We start from the raw sequence: 22,967 nt of genomic DNA, 5'->3' as shown, positions 1-22,967 counted from the left end.
GAAACCCAGCTATTATTATTGTGGTTTTATCGGCGCCTTACGCATGCGATGGTAATTCCTTAGTTTGGCCGTTGCTTATCCTTGACTAGTGATGCAGGATGACTGCTGCTTGTCTCTGGCCAATGATGCAGGGTGATATATAATCGCAGGGAGTCCATTACTTGCACGGATGTGAAAAGGTTGCGACGTGCTTGGTGCACAATACAGCGATCCTCCCAATGTGGTGGTCAGATATGGTCGACTGGAAACTTGACCACAAGTATGGCTGCCGTCATGTTCGCGTGCAGTCCAACATCGGGCCACTGTCAAATTCAAATTCTCCACAGATCTGGATATTTCACGTTTGGACCAGGCGACCAAATGGAGACCCACAATGAGGCACCTTTCAAATTCCATCAGGTGCGTATAACCCTAAATGTAAATGTCGTGTGACTAGGGCCTCCCGTCGGGTAGACCGTTCGCCGGGTGCAAATCTTTCGGTTTGACGCCACTTCGGCGACTCGCGCGTCGATGGGAATGAAATGATGATGATTAGAACAACACAAAACCCAGTGCCAGAGCGGAGAAAATCTTGAACCCAGTCAGGAATCGAACCTGGGCCCTTAGGATTGACATTCTGTTGCGCTGACCACTCAGCTACCTGGGGCAGACGCTTATAACACTGTCTCACACAAAACACGGCATCTCTGTGTTCTTTGAAACGATCACTTCACAGCTGAGGCTGTTCATGTCCCAGGCCTGGTAACAAAATTAAATGTGAACAACACTAATGCACTCTACCTATCACAGAGAACTACAACTCTATCCATTCACTTACATGTTGACAGCGTGCACGTTAACGAAGTTGCCTTGACATCAAGCCATCTATTCTGGGTACTTCACTTTTTTGTCAAGTAGTGTATGTTTAAGGGTCAGCAACAAACAGGTATCAAATATATTAGACGGTACTTTTATGGACAATTCTGCTAACCTTATTGTAGACAAATGCGAGCTGTGCATTCCTTCACCTACTGGGTAAAGATTTTTTGCATCTTACGGTTAAAAGAGGGGCTAACGAGGGGAAAATACGGTATAGAATCTGACAGGTATTGCATCGAGTATTAGACAACAGTTCGATTTTAGCCTTTCTGCTGCCTTCGGCCTTGCGCCTGATGAACCACTTAAAATGTTGAAGGTTATCCGAGACTTGCATGAACGCCTCAAATCCACTCCAAAGCTAACGCCACCACTGGAGGGAATTGGCTTCGAGTACGGCTTCAACTCTAAGTACTTGGAGGAAGTGCTGGAGTTCTGGCGCACCAAGTACGACTGGCGCGAGCGCGAGAAGTTCCTGAACAAGTTCCCACAGTACAAGACGACGGTGGACGGGCTGGTGCTGCACTTCCTGCGCGTCAAGCCGGCAAACGTGCCGAAGGGCGTGGACATCGTGCCGCTGCTGCTGCTGCACGGCTGGCCGGGCTCCGTGCGGGAGTTCTACTCCGTCATCCCGCTGCTCACCACGCCGCGAGAGGGCCAGGACTTCGTGTTCGAGGTGGTGGCGCCCTCGCTGCCGGGATACGGCTTCTCACAGGGCGCCCAGAAGCCTGGCCTGGGCGCCGCGCAGGTGGCGGTCGTCATGAAAGACCTCATGGAGCGCCTGGGCTTCACCAAGTTCTACGTCCAGGGCGGCGACTGGGGTTCCGTCATTGGCACTCATATGGCGACACTCTACCCTGAGAGGTGCCTAACATACTTTTATACATTTCAAATAATACTCGTACGAAGTATCTGACTACACACTGAGGTGGCAACAAAAGTCATGGGATAGCGATTTGCACATGTACAGTTGGCGGTAGTGTCGCATACACAACGTATGAAACGACAGCGAACTCGCGGAGGTCATTCAAAATCTTTTCACGTGAATCATCTGAGTAGATGATTCACGTGCAAAGGTTTTCAACGTGACTATGGCTACATGACGGGAATTAATAGACTCTGAACGCGGAATGGTAGTTGGAGGTAGACGTACGGGAATTCCGTTTCGGATATCGCTAGGGAATTCAATATTCCGAGATTCACAGAGTCAAGACTGTGCCGAGAATAACAAATTCCAGGCGTTACCTCTCACCATGGGCAACACAGTTGCCGACGGCCTTCGCTTAACGACCTAGAGCAGCGGTGTTTCTGTAGAGCTGTCAGTGTTAACAGACATCACAGTCCGACGAACGTATCTGTTAGGACAGTACGGCGAAATTTGTCGTTAATGGGCTATGGCAGCAGACGACTTTGGCTAGTTCCTTTGCTAACAGCATGACATCGCCTGCAGTACCTCTCCTGGACTCGTGACCATATCGGCTAGATCCTAGACGACTGGAAAACCGTGGCCTGCTCAGACGAGTCCTGATTTCAGCTGGTAAAAGCTAATGGTAGGGTTCGAGTGTGGCGCAGACCCCACGATGCCATGGGCCCTGGTTGTCAACAAGGCACTGTGCAATCTCGTGGTGGCCGCATAATGATGTGGGCTGTGTCTCCATGGAATGGACTGGATCGTCTGCTCCAACTGAATCAATCATTCAGTGGAAATTGTCATGTTCTACTACTTAGAGACCATTTGCAGTCATTCATGGACGTCATGTTCTCAAACAACGACGTCATGTCGCCGGGCTGCAATTGTTCACGATTGGTTTGAAGAACATTTTGGACAATTCGAGCTAATGCTTTGGCCACCCAGATCGGCCGACGTGAATAGTGTCGAATACAAATGGGATACAATCGAGAGGTCAGTTAGTGTATAAAATCTTGCATGGCCAAAAAAACAAAACAAAAAATGGCTCTGAGCACTATGGGACTTATCATCTGAGGCCATCAGTCCCCTCATCGGCAACACTTGTGCAATTATGAACAGCTATAGAGGCAGAAAGGCTCAGTATTCCTGCATGGGGTTCTAATGGCTCTGAGCGCTATGGGACTCAACTGCTGTGGTCATCAGTCCCCTAGAACGTAGAACTACTTAAACCTAACTAACCTAAGGACATCACACACATCCATGCCCGAGGCAGGATTCGAACCTGCGACCGTAGCAGTCGCACGGTTCCGGACTCCTGCATGGGAGACTTCCAACGGCATGTTGAGTCTATGGGACGACGAGCTGTGGCACTAGGCCTAGTAAAAGGAGGTCCGACACGATATTAGGAGGTATCCTGTGACTTTTCTCACCTCAGTGTGTAGTAACACTGAGAAAATACAATTTCTGTTATTGCTGCAAAATCACATGTTACATGTCTCAATGAGTAAGGCAGTTATTAAAAATTACTTGTTAAACGGTCATCTACAACTGCAGAGCCACCTTTTGTGCAATATAATCATATATTTACGAGCTTGATTTACACATAAGAGGAAGATGTACTCCGTAAGCAAACAGGGACGAGCTGTGCTTCAAGGAATTGCTATAGTACGCACTTCTTATAGTTTAAGAGGTTCTATCAAAACGCTAGAGAACAGTCTTTATACTGTAATTTCATGTCCCAGTTTAATTTTCACAGTAATTCAGCTCCATTAACTTCTTCACGGTAGCAAAATATTTGGGTCGACTGCTTCTTGTCTTGAACGCTGCCACTATTTTATCATTGATCGAGTATGCGGTTAAATTAAATTTGTGTGTGATTCTTCCTCGTCGTGAGCCTACACAATAATCATATCACATTACGGTGAACACTTAACTATACAAATGCGTTGTGAAACTTTTCAACAATAAAGTAACTTACAGATTTATTTTTATTATTTCGACACCTGTTTAGAGACCCATAAGTGGTCACATGCGTGTCAGATAGCGTAGAGCAGCTATGAGGGAAGTTGGGGTTTGAAGTACCGTCGAAGACGAGTCGTTAGGCACGGAGTACGAGCTCACATTGAGAGAGGGTAGAGGAGATGCTCGTGTCCTTTTCAAATGAACACCCGCAAGATTTCCCTTAATCGATTTACGGAAACCACGAAAAATCTGACCCCCTTCCACTACCTTCTCCCCCAAAAGTAAGTGAAGGGGGCAGAGGTGGTTATATTCTATAAATTACGACCTTAAATATAAGCTGTTATTACACAGCAAACTTATTTTTACTACGTTAATGTTGAGATTTCACACACTAGACTGTTAGATTGATCAGTCCTACATACAACTGCACTTTGAACAAGATGACCTTCGGTGTTCTAGGCGACTTAGCAGATAGACTCAGAGCTTTATTAGATTCGGGCAAGAAGAATATTGTGAAAGATGGAAGAAATGTCCGTCAGTATTGATGTTATCGGAGATTGCATATTTAAGGTAACGATACCGTATAGAAACGAGACCGTTGGATCAGCGCTTTTAATGCATGACAGAGCAGGAAATACACATATCTCGCACTGAAGCGCCTTTTCATGGCCCTGCATAGTGGCGGCCTGCTTACTATGCCCGTTGCAAAATCTGCCTGTGGCTGACACTGTTGATATCTTGTTTTGTCTTTAATTGCAAGTACAAAGATCATCCAAAAAGAAAACAACGGTCGACCTTGTAATACGATACTGTGGCCCCACCCTGCCGCGCGCTTCTCCGCCAGTTGATTCCATTTCCCAAGAGACCGGCCCAGTCTAAGCAAAGAGGCAAAAGCCAGTTTCTTATCTGCTTTTCTAATGTGGGAAAAATCTCTGTCAATTATGAGTTTCACAAAAGGCGTCTTCTCACCGATATTAAATTACAAATAATATAATTGTATGGAGATCGCAAAAGGAACGAAGTATATTACGCAATTGTACATAATGTTCGTTCATTTTCACAACGAGGAATATTCCGATCCAGCTTACTTCTGTAACTGCAGAATTGAAGAAAAACGTTGACTAGAAAGTTCTTGACGATAGCCATCTTCTCTTGAATAATTTGCACACTTCTTATGCGCTATGAGAATGGCGTTGACGTATTCTTCGATCTAAATGTGACAGGTGATGAGACAAGAGTTAAGAAAAACATAGTAATGAAGCGCCAGAATATGGAATGCCCAATGTACGAAAAATAACCAAATGGCAAATAAAAACTAAGGAAGGCGTAATGAAATACTATCAAACTGTGAACAGACTAAAAGTGATGACGATGATTTTTGGAAACTGAACGGCATCCAGTTGCTCGACTCTGAGCGAACATGGCAGACAAGAAGTATAAACACGGTCATGGAGGTATGTTCTGTCTCTGCAACTAACTGAAAGGAAGGTTTTTTTTCCATACACGTTTCGCTTATTTTATTTAAGAAGCATCTTCAGTGGCCTATAATACATGTTTGTTTTTATATAGATAATGAATGCATTATTTATTAGCTACAAGTGTGTTAACATGTTAGCTTTTCTTGTGTCATTCTTTTGTTTTTAAGGTTAGAAACAAATTTTGCAGCATATCTTTCTTGATATTAAATTATCGTTTGGTGTTACGATTTCCGAACAATAATTTAACGTCACGAAACTTGTGCTGCAAAACTTGTTTCTAACCTGGAAAACAGGAGAGTGACATGAGAGAATGTAACATATTAACATACTTGTAACTAATGCACAATGCACTTATTATACATATAAAAACAAACATGTATGATAGACCACTGAAGATACTTCACAACTAAAAGAAGCGAAATACATATGGGCAAAAACAAATTGCCTTTCATTTAGTTGCAAAAACAGAACATACCTCGATGCGTTTTGAAGCAACTAAGGAACGACGAAAAACCAAAAGTGAGGACAAAAATCTAAAATGCCTGGGTGATATCGAATTGCAATTGGGTGAGAAGAAAGAAACTGGCTCTAACTGACTGAAGTACCTGGTGCTATATAAAATAAAGGGGATCCGCGGAAAAGAAAATGAATACTGTAATATGTAAGGTGACTTTAGTTGTAATTGTCCTATAAGCCCTAGATGACTATTATTCAATTTTCATTATAGATCTTTCTTTAAAAGACTATTTCTGTGGATGACGTACGTTTTTACGAGATATTACTATTTTCTATAAATACGAGTCGATGTTCCTCTTTAAAATTAAGTTTGTTCTAAAAAATATGACAGTCTGTATTTGCGAAATGTTCACTCACCGTTATCTAATAAATTACGTGATCTACATTTCAGAGTACTAGGGTACCACTCCAACATGTGCTTCTCGCAAACAGCGACGAGTACTCTGAAGAGGATACTCGGCAGCTTCTGGCCGACGCTCGTCGTCGAAGAACAGTACGTCGATAAAGTTTATCCTCTCAGCGAGAAAATGTTCGCCCACTTGTTAGAGGAGTCGGGCTACATGCACATTCAGTCATCCAAACCAGACACTATTGGTAAGTTTTATTTTTTTAAACGTATAGGCGATCAGCAGAATAAGATTTTTTATTTTGTTTAGAAGCTTAAGCTACCGGCCATTACAATTTCAACACAATGACGGAACGCAGCATGTAAAAGTCCCAAAATGGCATGAATTGTATCACACGCTGGAATAAGCAAATGCACAAAGTACATTCTCATTACAAGCAAAGATTACGCAACCAGTTTCTTAGTCACAAATCACATTTGAATGTTGGATGTTTAGCAGAAGACTATGCAGTGTGTCGTGTAAAAGTGGAAACATCTGCATCGACAAGTGCAGGATCGTAGCCTATCGAGACTGCCATTTACCATTCCTTGTTACTGCTGCTGTTATGATATGTTAGCCGGGTAACCACAAACGACGGAGAGGCTCCGTCCCCGCCGCATCCGCAGTGGTCGGCAACCCCACGACGACTACCGCAGTCCACTTCACCCCTCCGCCGCCCCACACCGAACCCAGGGTTATTGTGCGGTTCGGCACCGGTAGGCCCCCAGGGAACGACTCACACCAGACGAGTGTATCCCCTGTGTTTGCGTGGTAGAGTAATGGTGGTGTATGCGTACGTGGAGAACTTGTTTGCGCAGCAATTGGCGACATAGTGTAGCTGAGGCGGAATAAGGGGAACTAGCCCGCATTCGCCGAGACAGATGGAAAACCGCCTAAAAACCATCCAGAGACTGGCCGGCTCACTGGACCTCGACACAAGTCCGCCGGGTGGGTTCGTGCCGGAGACCACGCGCTTCTTCCCCCTCCGGAAAGCCGTGCCTTAGACAGCTCGGCTAACCGGGCGGACTAATTCAGGAGAGTAGTTGAAAGGTCAATGTAAATGCACCATTTATTGGCTAATATTCCATACGTGCACAGCCTGACAAAAAAAGTGAAGCACCCGGAACACAGGGTCGGACGCCAATGTAACTGTGTTACATTACCATCGGCGGGTGTATAAAGGATTACAGTTGCAATTTTCTTTGACAAACAGAGCGTCCCCCGTAGTAAGTTAATATTCTTATGAGGTCTGGTTCGGCATATAAGGGGCGTGAACAGCGTTAAATGTTGAGTGTTCACTGTGAGCGACACACAGATGCTGCATACTCGTACGAGACAACGTTGCCAGCACCTGGCAGAGTGTGAAAGAAGCCTCATGAACCGTGCCATGCGCGCGCTGCCGCTAACACCACAACACAAATGGCTGCGTCTGAAGTGGCGCAACGACGGGGAGGCATGGGCAGTTGGTGAATGGCGTCGCAATGTGTTCAGTGGTGAATCGCAGCCCATCAGTACCGTGGATGAGTATGGCGCCGGCCTAGGGAGAAGTCCCTTTCTTCCAGGGCTTTGGAGAGGCACAGTGGGGGTAATCCTGGCATCATGTGGTGTGCAGCATCGGACATGAGTTCAGTTCACGAATTATAGTGATTGAGGGAACTCGACGGCTCAGTAGTACGGCAAAGACATCCTACGTCCTCGCGTATTACTTCCCATGCGACAGGAGTGTAGCGACACTTTTAAACAGGACAGTGTTCATTCACACGTGGCCCGTGTCTCTGTGAGCTGTGTGCGCGATTTCAGGTACTTCCATGACCAGCTAGATCCCCAGATCTGTCCCTGGTAGAACATGTGTGAGAACATCTCGGACTTCAACTCTGCCCCAATGCCAGTATCCATGATATCAAGGACTAGTTACAACAGTTGTGGGTCAGCTTGCATCAGGAAGGTATACAACGGCTTTATGATATTCTTCCCAACCGAATCTATACACGAATCCCAGCCAGAGGAGTTGAAACTTGGTACTGATAACTGGGCTTATATTGCCAAGTGCTTTGTAAATTTGGCTCTATTGTCTAATGTCTGAAACATCACCTACTCTCTTAATTTGTGAAGTTTCATTTTGTAACCTCATCCCCTTCAGGGTACTTTACTTTCTTCGTCCAGCAGTGTACATTCAGTAAGATGGCTTGCTGCATCAACAAGATAATAAGAGCTCTATTGTCCAAAGATAAAGCTCTTAGAGCAAAAGATCGCATCTCATTCTGAGGTGAACCGAAAGCTACGTCCGCAACAAATACAAAGGCCGTATCCGTTGTTCCAGGATTGGAAAATTGGAAATTTGTGGTAAGTTCTATGCGACCAAACTGCTGAGGTCATCGGTCCCTAGACTTATACATTGCTTAATCTAACTTATACTAACTTACGCTACCGACAATGCACAGACTAATGCCCAAAGGAGGACTCGGACCTCCGGCGGGGGGAGCCGCGCGAATCGTGGCAAGGCGCCTTAGGCCGCACGGCTACCCTTAGATGTTATGTACAGATTTATTTTCCCAAAGTTCTCGTTCATAGAGAGATATAATTTGTTTTTCTTATTGTAGCAGCCACAACTACTTCCTGCATGGGAAACATTTCTTAGCTGGTACGTCTGCTATAACATGTATACTCGCGACAGTTCAGCGACCATGAGCGGGGGATTTGTGCTCTGTACGCCGAAGAATGACAGCAACAAGCGGCACACCGCATCCAAAGACGTGACCTTCCATTTGAAAGGATGCGCTGCACCAACCACCACACAGTCGTTTCTATTACACTATAATACAGCAGTTATTCCTGCCTACAATAATCTGTGTATTTGTTTCTCTTCCCAACAGCCTCCATTGTTCAAATCAGAACTCTCATAGAGTGTGCACAAAACACCTTGGTCCATACCTGTGCAGACGGCGTGGTGGGGAAGGGGAAAGTGGCAGTGGTGGGGGCTCCATTGTGAACGGCCACCGAGCAGTAGGGAGGCTACAGTTTGACATCTAAAATCTGTGCACAAACTTACACCGTCCGGTCACGTTAAGGCGACCATCGCCCTCGTTCGATATCAGTGTGTAATAACCACTCATTGACATCAGATGGCAGCACTAGCATTGGAGGGTAGATAAAGCACGTTGGGGGGGGGGGGGGGGGAGGAGGGGTGGTGGAAAACACTGCAGTCGTCATCGTCGTAGTAATGCCGAAACGGAACGAAATATCTGTCGTCCAAAAGGGTATGATCATTGGCTTTGAGGCCTAGGATGGAAGTATTTCCGAAACGGGTAAGTTTGTGAAATGTTCGCATGCTGCCGTCGTTAAAGTATACCATGCAAGGCAAATTGGTATTATACAAAGCAGTGCTGATGGAATTATGGTGTACCATAGGTCATAGATGACAGAGGTAAACGACAGCTGTGGGGACGTGTACAAGTGAACAGATTTGCAACTGTTAAGTAACCGAGTGCCTAGATGAACCAAGAGGCTACCAACAGTGTCTCCTCAATGACCGTTCAGCGAATGTTGCTGTTTATGAGCCTCCACGACGAGTGTCTGGTTCATGCAACCATGCTGACTGCTGTTCACTGGCGATGAAGGCTGGAATCTGCACACCAATACCGCAACACGACGTCCACTGGGTAGGGACTGGTGACCTTTTCAGATGAAATACGTTTACGCCCCATCGGCTTTAAACGTGAGAAAGCAAACACCCTGCAACAATAATTGGAAGAGTACCTGCTGGAGGAGGGAGTGTTTTCCCGCGCGCTGTTCGGGAGTGGAATGGTAGAGAGATAGTATGATTGTGGTTCGATGAACCCTCTGCCAAGCACTTAAATGTGAATTGCAGAGTAGTCGTGTAAATGTAGATGTTACGATCTGGGGAATGTTTTTGTGGTATTCCCTGGGTGATCTAGTCATTCTAGAAGGAACAGTGGATCAACAGCAGTATTCATCTATCCTTGAGGTCCCTGTCCAGCCCTACATGCAGTTAGTTTTTCCTCATAACAATGGCATCTACCAGCAGGACAATGCAACGGGTCACACAACTAACAGTGTATGTACATGGTTTGAAGAGCATCAGGATGATTTAAACCCAATCGATAATCTGTGGGACCACCTTGACTGGGCTGTCTGGATATGATCCACAGCCGAGAAACCCAGTGCACTGCCCACTGCACTGGAGTCGGGCATAGCTCCACATCCCTGTCGGTACTTTCCAGAACCTCACTGACACTCTTCCTGCACGTGCGCGCTGCGAAAGACGATTATTCAGACTTTTGGCTGGTGGTCTCATTAATGTGACTGGTCCGTGTATACTTCGAGTAACTTTTAAGATACTGCTAGCGAGCGAATATGAACGTTGAAAGACAGTAATAGTTTCTTTCCAGTGTAAGGAAAACAAGAAATAGTCACATAAACAAAAGATAACAAAGGGTCATTCCAAGCAAGACAAAAAACGACCGTATGCTGTAAAAAGGAAATTTCACCTACATCGAAATCTACGTGATTACTCTGCTGTTCACAATAAAGTGCCTGACAGAGGGTTCAATGAACCACCTTCAAGCCGTCTCTCTGCCGTTCCATTCTCGAACAGCACGCTAGAAAAACTCAAAAAAGGGGTTCAAAAATTTAGTATAGTGAGAATGTCGTTTCCTATGATACTGACTACGTAAAATATAGAATATGTGACACATGGGAATTGTATGTCCGTCTCCGACTATGGAGAACTTTCCTGGCACCTAGAGTGTGCGAAAATTGCAGTGCCACACTTTTTAGCAAAGAGATAGCAACGAGTATGCTCGAAGTTTGTAGGCGACTGTCAGTGGAGGCAGCCGCACCTTTGGAACTACGGGTTGGGATCGCGCAGCACTCACAAAGAGAATGCTTTTCTGCGCTGGTGCCACGTTATTTTGCGCGAGCAATACTTATACGACATTTTCTCGTTGCTCTCTGTGTGTTTGAATGCGATGTATCTGTAAGCACCCTTGTTTCAGGCATCGCTCTGCAGACCTCGCCCGCAGCGTTGGCTGCCTACATCCTGGAAAAATTCTCCACGTGGACGAATCCCAGCTGGAAGTCTCTCCCTGACGGTGGTCTGACGCGCAAGTACACCCTCACTGACCTGCTGGACAACATCATGATCTACTGGGTCACTGGCTCTATCACCACCTCAGTCCGACTGTACAGCGAGTCCTTCAATAAGGCGCAATACGCGTTGAACCTTGAGTCGTAAGTAACACTCAACTGTAGTTGATAATATCTTCTCGAGATTCCTGCCGCGTCATGTGCGTCAGCTTCAACTAGCTTGCGACGTAGTACTCCTTAGCCATCGTTACGTGGTCGATGGCGTCGTCCTCACACAGCAGCACTATCGTCTATGGTACCCAGTTCACTCTCATATGAATCTATGTTTTCAGTAAGGTTAATGCATAGTGCAAAGATAAACTGTTTTCTACCACCTTTCTTTTTTGTGAAAGGAAGCTCAATTCCTACAATGTTTTACTGCTGTTGGAAAGTATGTTGGTACCGGGTGCTTATAATCAAAGTGCAACTACTCGCGGAGGTACAGCGTGGGCTGAGAAACTTGGTAAATAAGCCAATGCGTGAATTCGCAACAGAGTTACACCGGAAAAATAATAGTTCCAATTATGGCCACCTGGTGCAAATCTAGCGCTGTACAGCATCTCGTCGACGTCTCTGGTAATCATATTGAGCTAATTGTGTAAGTGGCGGATTCACAGCGCCAGGTTTGCACTTTATGGCCAGAACTGGAACTAATTTTTCCCACCGTAAATCGGTTCTGCGATAATGCATTAAAATATATAGCAAGTTTTGCTGCTATAAGATAATTACATCTCATACTGGACCTGTGTGACTAGCTGCCTTTTAATTATAGCCACCTGGCATGTTAGATTTCAGCCAACAACGGTATCTTAACTGTAGTGTAACTTCCTAACAGGGTAAAGCTCTGCGCCAGTCTTGCCTTTCGCCAGTAACAGTCGTATCGACTGAGACATGTCGATAACAAAATAAAAGATACCTTAGCAGTTTCTTTCCTGTTTTCCGAACATCCAGAGGCTCTCACACGCATGTTGCAGGAGTAACATATCATCATCTTCCCTTTCAGGGATCTGACGTAATGTCTGTTCTACCTTCGTGGGTCGGCCTCATTCCCGCCCTTCCTTCTCGGGTCCTGTAACACAGCCTGTCACTTTTCTCCCCCTGCGTAGGTTTTGTTATTTTAAATTTGTTAATGACAGTAAAATGTTGTCGAAGGAAAGATACATTAAATTGTCAATAAGAAAAGAAAACGTGTAATCATAACATTGTTGTTGTTGTTGTTGTTGTCTTCAGTCCTGAGACTGGTTTGATGCAGCTCTCCATGCTACTCTATCCTGTGCAAGCTTCTTCATCTCCCAGTACCTACTGCAACCTACATCCATCTGAATCTGCTTAGTGTATTCATCTCTTGGTCTCCCTCTACGATTTTTATCCTCCACGCTGCCCTCCAATACTAAATTAGTTATCCCTTGATGCCTCAGAAAATGTCCTACCAACCGATCCCTTCTTCTGGTCAAGTTGTGCCACAAACTTCTCTTCTCCCCAATCCTATTCAATACTTCCTCATTAGTTATGTGATCTACCCATCTAATCTTCAGCATTCTTCTGTAGCACCACATTTCGAAAGCTTCTATTCTCTTCTTGTCCAAACTATTTATCGTCAATGTTTCACTTCCATACATGGCTACACTCCATACAAATACTTTCAGAAACAACTTCCTGACACTTAAATCTATACTCGATGTTAACAAATTTCTCTTCTTCAGAAACGCTTTCCTTGCCATTGCCAGTCTACATTTTATATCCTCTCTACTTCGACCATCATCAGTTACTTTGCTGCGCAAATAGCAAAACTCCTTCACTACTTTAAGAGTCTCATTTCCTAATCTAATACCCTCAGCATCACCCGACTTAATTCGACTACATTCCATTATTCTCGTTTTGCTTTTGTTGATTTTCATCTTACATACTCCTTTCAAAACACTGTCCATTCCGTACAACTGCTCTTCCAAGTCCTTTGCTGTCTCTGACAGAATTATAATGTCATCGGCGAACCTCAAAGTTTTTATTTCTTCTCCATTGATTTTAATATCTACTCCGAATTTTTCTTTTGTTTCCTTTACTGCTTGCTCAATATACAGATTGAATAACATCGGGGATAGACTACAGCCCTGTCTCACTCCCTTCCCAACCACTGCTTCCCTTTCATGTCCCTCGACTCTTATAACTGCCATTTGGTTTCTGTACAAATTGTAAAAAGCCTTTCGCTCCCTGTATTTTACCCCTACCACCTTCAGAATTTGAAAGAGAGTATTCCAGTCAACATTGTCAAAAGCTTTCTCTAGGTCTACAAGTGCTAGAAACGTAGGTTTGCCTTTCCTTAATCTTTCTTCTAGGATAAGTCGTAAGGTCAGTATTGCCTCACGTGTTCCAACATTTCTACGGAATCCAAACTGATCTTCCCCGAGGTCGGCTTCTACTAGTTTTTCCATTCGTCTGTAAAGAATTCGAGTTAGTATTTTGCACCTGTGGCTTATTAAATTGATAGTTCGGTAATTTTCACAACTGTCAACACCTGCTTTCTTTGGGATTGGAATTATAATATTCTTCTTGAGGTCTGAGGGTATTTCGCCTGTTTCATACATCTTGCTCACCAGATGGTATAGTTTCGTCAGGACTGGCTCTCCCAAGGCCGTCAGTAGTTCCAATGGAATGTTGTCTACTCCGGGGGCGTTGTTTCGACTCAGGTCTTTCAGTGCTCTGTCAAACTCTTCACGCAGTATCGTATCTCCCATTTCGTCTTCATCTACATCCTCTTCCATTTCCATAATATTGTTCTCAAGTACATCGCCCTTGTATAGACCCTCTATATACTCCTTCCACCTTTCTGCTTTCCCTTCTTTGCTTACAACGGGGTTTCCATTTGAGCTCTTGATATTCATAAAAGTGGTTCTCTTATCTCCAAAGGTCTCTTTAATTTTCCTGTAGGCATCCCTGCTTAGCCATTTTGCACTTCCTGTCGATCTCATTTTTGAGACGTCTGTATTCCTTTTTGCCTGCTTCATTTACTGCATTTTTATATTTTCTCCTTTCATCACTTAAATTCAATATTTCTTCTGTTACCCAAGGATTTCTACTAGCCCTCGTCTTTTTACCTACTTGATCCTCTGCTGCCTTCACTACTTCATCCCTCAAAGCTACCCATCCTTCTTCTACTGTATTTCTTTCCCCTGTTTCTGTCAATTGTTCCCTTATGCTCTCCCTGAAACTCTGTACAACCTCTGGTTCTTTCAGTTTATCCAGGTGCCATCTCCTTAAATTCCCACCTTTTTGCAGTTTCTTCAGTTTTAATCTACAGGCCATAACCAATAGATTGTGGTCAGAGTCCACATCTGCCCCTGGAAATGTCTTACAGTTTAAAACCTGGTTCCTAAATCTATGTCTTACCATTGTATAATCTATCTGATACCTTTTAGTATCTCCAGGGTTCTTCCATGTATACAAACTCCTTTCATGATTCTGAAACCAAGTGTTAGCTATGATTAAGTTGTGCTCTATGCAAAATTCTACCAGGCGGCTTCTTCTTTCATTTCTTAGCCGCAATCCATATTCACCTACTACGTTTCCTTCTCTCTCTTTTCCTACTACCGAATTCCAGTCACCCATGACTATTAAATTTTCATCTCCCTTCACTATCTGAATAATTTCTTTTATTTCATCATACATTTCTTCTATTTCTTCGTCATCTGCAGAGCTAGTTGGCATATAAATTTGTACTACTGTAGTAGGTGTGGGCTTCGTATCTATCTTGGCCACGATAATACGTTCACTATGCTGTTTGTAGTAGCTTACCCGCACTCCTATTTTGTATTCATTATTAAACTTACTCCTGCATTACTCCTATTTGATTTAGTATTTATAACCCTGTATTCACCTGACCAGTAGTCTTGTTCCTCATGCCACCGAATTTCACTAATTCCCACTATGTCTAACTTTAACCTATCCATTTCCCTTTTTAAATTTTCTAACCTACCTGCCCGATTAAGGGATCTGACATTCCACGCTCCAATCCGTAGAATGCCAGTTTTCTTTCTCCTGATAACGGCATCCTCTTGAGTAGTCCCCGTCCGGAGATCCGAATGGGGGACTATTTTACCTCCGGAATATTTTACCCAAGAGGACGCCATCATCATTTAATCATACAGTAGAGCTGCATGCCCTCGGGAAAAATTACGGCCATAGTTTTCCCTTGCCTTCAGCCGTTCGCAGCACCAGCACAGCAAGGCCGTTTTGGTTGTTGTTACAAGGCCAGATCAGTCAATCATCCAGACTGTTTCCCTTGCAACTACTGAAAAGGCTGCTGCCCCTCTTCAGGAACCACACGTTTGTCTGGCCTCTCAACAGATACCCCTCCGTTGTGGTTGTACCTACGGTACGGCTATCTGTATCGCTGAGGCACGCAAGCCTCCCCACCAACGACAAGGTCCATGGTTCATGGGGGGGGGGGGGGGGAAATCATAACATTGGAAAGAAGGAATTAGCTTTGTTGGTTTTTCGTTACGGTATAAAATTGTTATTTCTCGTTTGAGTTTACTTTCATTCTCGAGCAGTCGTTGGAAAGCAGTATGCCTGGTGACAAGAAGCCGTATTATCGTTGATGCAAAGAATTTGTTTTGCATAATAGTAATAATAATAATTACAATTCGACTTGTATTAAAATATGGAAAAAAGACAGCGCACCTGCGGCACGCGATCGTCGCGTCACCGGACTGACTACTTTCAACCAATTTACAGGCTAAAAATTATACAAAACAAACTTCTTTAGCTCTAAACGAAGGGTTTCATACAATGCTGTCAAAATAAAGAGGAAATAATAAAAACAGCATTACTATTTAACACAGAGTGCAAATCACACACCCTTACATCACCAATGCTCACAGATAATTGATATACAAAGATAAAGATGACTTTCTGAGACATAATATTATCTCTAATATCGAAATGTCATGTTCAGGCACGATGGCTGCTTCAAATGAAATGCGGTGTTATAGAGTACCAAGACTTCCTTTCCATATGATCCTTCAATTTATACCTATTTTCATCTTTTCTATTGTTGATTGGCTCACCTTTCAACTCCCTTTAATATAGGAACCTCATTTCAGATGCTTCGAATTTTATGTTTTGCTTGGCAATGTGCAAGTTACACTGCCATAGGTTTTAAAATTTAGTTTATTTCCTCGCCTTGTCTTAAAGTTGTGTTTACACTGCAATAGGATCTAATATTTTCGATTTTTATGTGCACCTCTACCTTTATATAACTTATTTAATTTCCAATATATGAAAACATTTTACTTGTTCTACAATCATTCATAAATGACAGTTTTTATGTTATATGCAATTACTTTTGTCTTATCAACAGAGATCTTCGAATAATATTGTCGGCATAGTAACTTTAGTTTGCGGACAGCAGTTGCCGTTTATCTTCATCATAATATGTAATTAACTGATCATAGGAACAAAGTGTTTATTTGTGTTTCGTATGATATATTAAAACCATAGTGAACTATGAAATTCCACTTCCTCAAGAGATTGTCGATATATACAGGGTGAATCACCTGAAACTTGATCCGGAAGTATTGCGGAAATGGAAAGTGCTACCTCTACGGTCGCAGTTTCGAATCCTGCCTCGGGCATGGATGTGTGTGATCTCCTTAGGTTAGTTAGGTTTACGTAGTTCTGAGTTCTAGGGGACTGATGACCTCAGATGTTAAGTCCCATAGTGCTCAGAGCCATTTGAACCATTGGAAAGTGCTGTGGATATGCGGTTTTCACAGAATGGATTGGTAGTCAGGGGCTCGTGTTGTTACCCAATAAACAGATTGTAACACACTTCTAACGTGTGTTTTTTGTGCAAACATATATGTTTTTGAATGGGAGACTGCCTATTGACATTAACATACTGAAAGTAGGGTAAACTAGAATGTGAGTGGTGTTTGTTACGAGATTCTAGTGCGAATAGTTCACTAGATATCGTATTTTGAAAAACTTGCACACGGACATACTACAGCTTGTGTAGTTGCTGTGTACTATGTCGTTATGGTGGCTTACAGTGTGCTTGTGTGTTCCTTGAGTGCATTGCGGCTTGCTAGTCAGTTGGTGTGTGGCAGTCCAAGCAGTAGGTCGTGAGTGGACGATAGGGTTTATCAATGCGAATAAAGCCGACATGCCCATAGTGAAAGGAGAGTGTATTACAAGAATGCAGTTCGTTGTTGTACTCTGTATGTGAAAAGATATCCCAATAAATGTCAACCATCTCCGCAATTATTTATCAGCGTCCTCAACCAGTTAGGCAAGGTAACAAAAGGAAACAGTTGACGACAAAAGAGGGGGAAATAAATGTTCTTGGTGTTGTTGCAGTTGATCTGCACGTTAGCTCCCGCGCAATCGCACGAGGATGTGACTTGAGTCAGGCAAGTGTCCTACGCATTCTCCATCGACATAGGTTCCATTCCTATCACATCTCTCCCCATCAAGAGCTGCATGGGAACGGTTATGAGAATCGTGTTAGTTTCTGTACATGGGCATTAAGACAAGATATCTTGTTTAGTGATGAAGCCACATTTACCAATCATGGCAAGGTAAATCGCCGAAACATGTACTACTGGTCTTTTGACATCCCCGTTGGCTTCGTCAGGTAAAACGTCAGCGTCCATGCACTGTAAATGTGTGGCGTGGGATAGTGAACCATCTGCTCATAGGCACGTGTTTCATATACGGAACACCGAACGCGCACAAGTACTGTAGCCTCCTAACAGGCCGTCTTCCACTGTGGTACCAATATGGTGGCTGTCCATAGCGCACGAAGTACTACACCTCGTCTTCACGAATTGCTTACAAATCGTTGGATCGGGCACAGAGTACCTGTACCTTGGCCGGCCCGTTCCCAGAATTTGATGCCTGTAGACCTTCTCCTATGGGGAAAGCTGAAAGACGCTATCTACGAGGACATGCCAACTACAATCGATGATTTACTACTGCATCCTACTCGGCCACCTCTTGCAGAAGTCGTTCGATACCAGACTGGAAGCGTGTATTGCCGCTGCCGGTGGTCATTTTGAACACAGCTTGTGATGGTTAGTTGTCTCGTTATGGGCGAGAAACCATATAACAAGTGTACGCATTTGTGTTGTTCTTTAGTGTGTGCTGTACTGTACAAATGTCGGTATGAGAACTTATCAAAATACGATATCTCGTAAACGACTCGCACTAGAATCCTGCAACAAGCACCAACGACATTCTAGTTTACCCTACTTTTAATATGTTATTGTCAACAGGCATTGCCCCATTTAAAATTGCCTATCTTTGCCCTGAAAGTACTCTTTCTAAGTATTATTACAATCTGTTGATTGGCTAGCAGTACCAGACCCTGACTACCAATTCATTCCGTGAAAATCGCGCATCAATAGAACTTTCCATTTCCGCAATCTCTGCGGTGCAAATTTTAGATGACTCACCCTGTCTATTAAAAATATCGAGAGACATAACACACTTATCCAACACCCAAAGTTACTTCTATTTTGTGAGATAGTTTGAGCAATTTTTAATGTGTACTTTAGTAATTTTATGTCTTTCTATACGAGAATGATATGCCTAGGGTATTCTCGTTCTTGCATTATCCTGCAGATATTCTAACATCTCTGTACCAAGTAATACAGCGATGGATAGCTTATGGGTTGCTTCCGAAATGAATCTGCCTCTCTCCAGCGAAGTACATGCTGTAGTGGAAGTTCTTGTGTTAAAACTCTGTCTACAACTGGAACTTGATTTAACAGCAGTGTATTATCCGCAAATTAGTTTTATTGTAGCATTCAATCCACTACAGAGTGAGAAATACATTACAGTAACGATCAGAAGGCAGTGGTAAATCCGCTCTCCGCTGTATCCTCTCTACTTACCAGGTGTAGAAGTATGAAATCGGAATATGGTTGCAATAACTACACGTCTGTTGTTTGAAATTGATAAACAATCTTTTATTCAAAATAATCTAAATTGCTATTTATACATTTCTCCCACCTCTCCGGCAGGGCCGGCCGTGGTGGCCGAGCGGTTCTAGGCGCCTCAGTTCGGAACCACGCGGCTGCTACGGTCGCAGGTTCTAATGCTGCCTCAGTTAAGGATGTGTGTGATGCCCTTAGGTTTACGTAGTTCTAATTCTAGGGGGCTGATAACCTCAGATGTTAAGTCCCATAGTCCTTAGAGCCATTTGAACCATTTTCTCAGGCAGGCTATGGATGCCACGCAAAAAAAGCAGTTCTTCTTTCGAAGCGAACCAGTCAGAGGGCCTTTTTCGTACATTTTCATAGGAACTGAAGCGTTTTTCAGCGAGAGCGTGGCCCAGTGAGGCAAATAGATGATAATCGGACGGAGCCAAGTCTGGAGAATAAGCCGTATGCCCTAGTATTTCCCAACTGAACGCCTCGATCGTTGCCCTGACCCGTTTTGGTGTGTATGATGGGTAGTTATCATGGAACAATATGATTTTGCGTTGCCTTTTACTATATTCCGGTCTTTTGCACGTAACGCTCGTTTTAAATCGACATTTGCTGTTGGCAGCGATCGATGTTAACCGGTTCACCAGGTTTAGCAGCTCATAATAGGTGACACCCTTACGATCCAACCAAACACAGAGAAGTTTCTTCTTTCCAAAGCGATTTGATTCAAGTGGCTCAGAGCACAATGGGACTCAACTTCAGAGGTCATCAGTCCCCTAGAACTTAGAACTACTTAAACCTAACTAACCTAAGGACATCACACACATCAGTGCCCGAGGCCGGATTCGAATCTGCGACCGTAGCGGTCGCGCGGTTCCAGACTGTAGCGCCTAGAGCCGCTGGGCCACCCCGGCCGGCCAAAGCCATTTGGTTTTGCAATGGATGTTGATGGTTTTCCTGGATTCACCCACGATTTACGACGCCTAGGGTTCTCAAAATACATCCATTTTTCATCACCTGTCACTATTCAATGGAGAAGCGACTTTCTTCTTTATCTGGCGATCAGCATTTCACAAGTGATCTTTCGATTTGCTTGCTGTCTTTCATTCTGTTCATGCGAAACCCGTTTCCCCACTTTCTGTGCCTTTCCTATAGGTTTCAACCGAAAAGAAACGACTTTCTGCGTGACATTTAATTATTCCGCGAGTGCCTCTTGAGTTTGAGTATGATCTTCATCCAATAAATCATGCAATTCGTTGTCTTCGAACTTTTTCGGTGGTTTCCCCCGGTTGTCTTTTCTCACATGAAAGTCATCACTTCTGAATTTTTTTAACCACTCGAAATACTGTGTTTTCCCAGGAGCACGCTCGCCGAGAGCTTCGACAAGTAGTCGATACGATTCAGCAGCAGTTTTCATCAAATGATAACAGAAAACCCTACGGGTTACTGTGTGTTGACATCCGTCGTCAGATGGCGCTGCAGACGCGAGCTCACGGGCCCTACACTAGAGATCCTGTATAGGGAGGGAGTGGCCAACCGGACGATACGGCGGCCATTTTTCTGCCAAACTGCGGGCGGGCCAGTAGTGGAGTACACACTCACCGAGTCAAAAGCACAAGACAATATGGCGAAATCATTCGTTAAATGCCTTTTTTTACAGCTATAATATACTCATAGTAGCCTACTACGTACAGCACACGAAACTTTGATACAGTGGCTCTAAAAATTATTCGTTACTTTCAGTTATCTCCTTTAAAGTTCGTTTACAAGACATATTGCAATGAAAGTAACGTAAATAAAAAAAAATAGTGTATAGCATTTGTTTTGTATCGGAAGTGCATAACGCTAAAGATTTAACGTACCTGTATTACGTCAGATGAATGAAAGTCGTAAGCCGTTGTTTACTTGTGACATGAAAAAAGTGTGAGACGTATTAATACTTCTTGTCACGTCTTCAAACGTTTTGCATGTCACAAGTAAACAACTGCTTACGACTTGAATACCTCTCGTAGATAACAAACGAAAAAGATTACAAAAATCAGGTAATGTTAAATGTAGGCTACTGTAACAAGAAAACTACCGTATCCCTTCTACCCCACAGTAAGGAGGCCTATTAAAAACTGTCTTCAAGAGTACCTACAATTATTTACTACGAATAATGTTTCAGCAACCATTGCGTGGAAACGCTAACATGCTAACATGCGAAATCCACCTTCGCCTCTATTCGAACAACGAAATGCAGCACAAACTGGCATCGTTTACGATCGTCTGCAGAACGAATTACAGATGTCAAAACCAATTCTGTACAATTACTAACGTGTTTACTTCAAATACGGAGGCCTACCGACTTCATCACATAACGCTTCATTATTTCAACTCGTATTTAAGATCGCAAACGCTAATTACGTACTAAAAACGATATACAACTAAATCGAACATACATGCACAATGCATAGCAAGTCTCTCAATAATTAAAATACCTTTTAATCGTTTCCAAAAGACCTCTGAACTTCAATTCAACTCAAAAGCACGGCGAACATAAGAAGCGCGAGAGACGTTTGGCAGAAAAATGGCGCCAAAGCTAATCAACCAATCACGGGCAATTTCACCTATGGCCACTCTCTCTGTATACAGGCTCTCTACCCTACACACACGGCTAGCACCTTCTATAGGGAAATTCCGGTTTAACACTTTTACATCTGGTTGAGTCAGCCAGTGAGACGCGTTCCGTTAGTAATGTTGGCAAGAGTGTTGTTCGTGAAAAACTGTTTCCGGCCCAGTGTGTCATTTTAGTCTTTCAGGAAGTTTCAATGTTAGGTGTACTGAGGTTCACGTTAGGTGGTTTTCCTGTTGCGCCCTTACACGAAGACGGAATAAAGAGGAGGGATGTGTTTACAGACAACACGAGTGTAATTACCTATTTTTCAGCATTCCAAATGTGACCCCGACGGCGTGCGCGCAGTTCGTGAACGAGATAATCTTCACGCCGGAGTCCCTGGTGCGCGACAAGCACGTGAACCTGGTACGCTACACCGTCCTGCCGCGGGGAGGGCACTTCGCCGCCTTCGAGGAGCCGCAACTGCTCGCCGACGACGTCTGGGAGTCCATCAGGGCAATACGGCAGCGCAGCAGCAGCGGCAGCGGATGACGCGTCCGTGCGGGGGCGCCATGTCGCCACACGCACTACATGTCCCATCAGTTTTCCAGTCTGCGTTCATTATTCTCAGTGAATGCGATTTTGTAAATAATTGATATCAATAAAGAGGCGAATGTGGTTCGTCAAATACTCCAACCTTTATTGTTATCATTTTAAAGACATAACTTTAAAGGGAGACGAAGAAGCTTGCACATGATAGAGTAGCATGGAGAGCTGCATCAAACCAGTCTCAGGACTGAAGACAACAACAACAACAACAACAACTTTAAACATAGCTGTGTGCAGCAACCGTGAAATATTGTTTTATAGTAAAGACAGTCCACTGGTTGCAATGGATTTTATAGTCGAATTGACCATGGTTTCAACTCCTAAACTAAGGGAGTCTCATCAGAATTTATATTACATACGTAAGAAGTTGAGCATAACAGCTCTCGTCATACAATTTGTATGAAGAGAGCTGTTATGCTCAACTTCTTACATATGTAATATACACTCCTGGAAATTGAAAAAAGAACAAATTGACACCGGTGTGTCAGACCCACCATACTTGCTCCGGACACTGCGAGAGGGCTGTACAAGCAATGATCACACGCACGGCACAGCGGACACACCAGGAACCGCGGTGTTGGC

The 22,967-nt window shown here is 43.8% G+C and overlaps 1 protein-coding gene across 4 annotated transcripts in view; it reads left to right on the top strand.

Annotated features, from left to right (window-relative positions):
- Nucleotides 1–22,472, top strand: part of LOC126343702 (juvenile hormone epoxide hydrolase 1-like) — a 52,507-nt gene extending 30,035 nt beyond the window's left edge. For all 4 annotated transcript variants that reach the window (XM_050001959.1, XM_050001960.1, XM_050001962.1 and 1 more), the window contains exons 3-6: nt 1,175–1,719; nt 6,113–6,315; nt 11,123–11,357; nt 22,109–22,472. In XM_050001959.1, coding sequence (XP_049857916.1) covers nt 1,175–1,719; nt 6,113–6,315; nt 11,123–11,357; nt 22,109–22,328 — 1,203 coding nt within the window. In that variant the 3' untranslated portion in view covers nt 22,329–22,472. The remainder of the gene's footprint in view (nt 1–1,174; nt 1,720–6,112; nt 6,316–11,122; nt 11,358–22,108) is intronic.
- Nucleotides 22,473–22,967: the final 495 nt, after the last annotated feature.

The sequence above is a fragment of the Schistocerca gregaria genome, chromosome 1 (genome assembly GCF_023897955.1).
Source record: "Schistocerca gregaria isolate iqSchGreg1 chromosome 1, iqSchGreg1.2, whole genome shotgun sequence".
Taxonomy (NCBI): Eukaryota; Metazoa; Arthropoda; class Insecta; order Orthoptera; family Acrididae; genus Schistocerca; species Schistocerca gregaria.
Note: the sequence above shows the minus strand (reverse complement) of the source record. Positions and strands in the feature narration are given on the sequence as shown.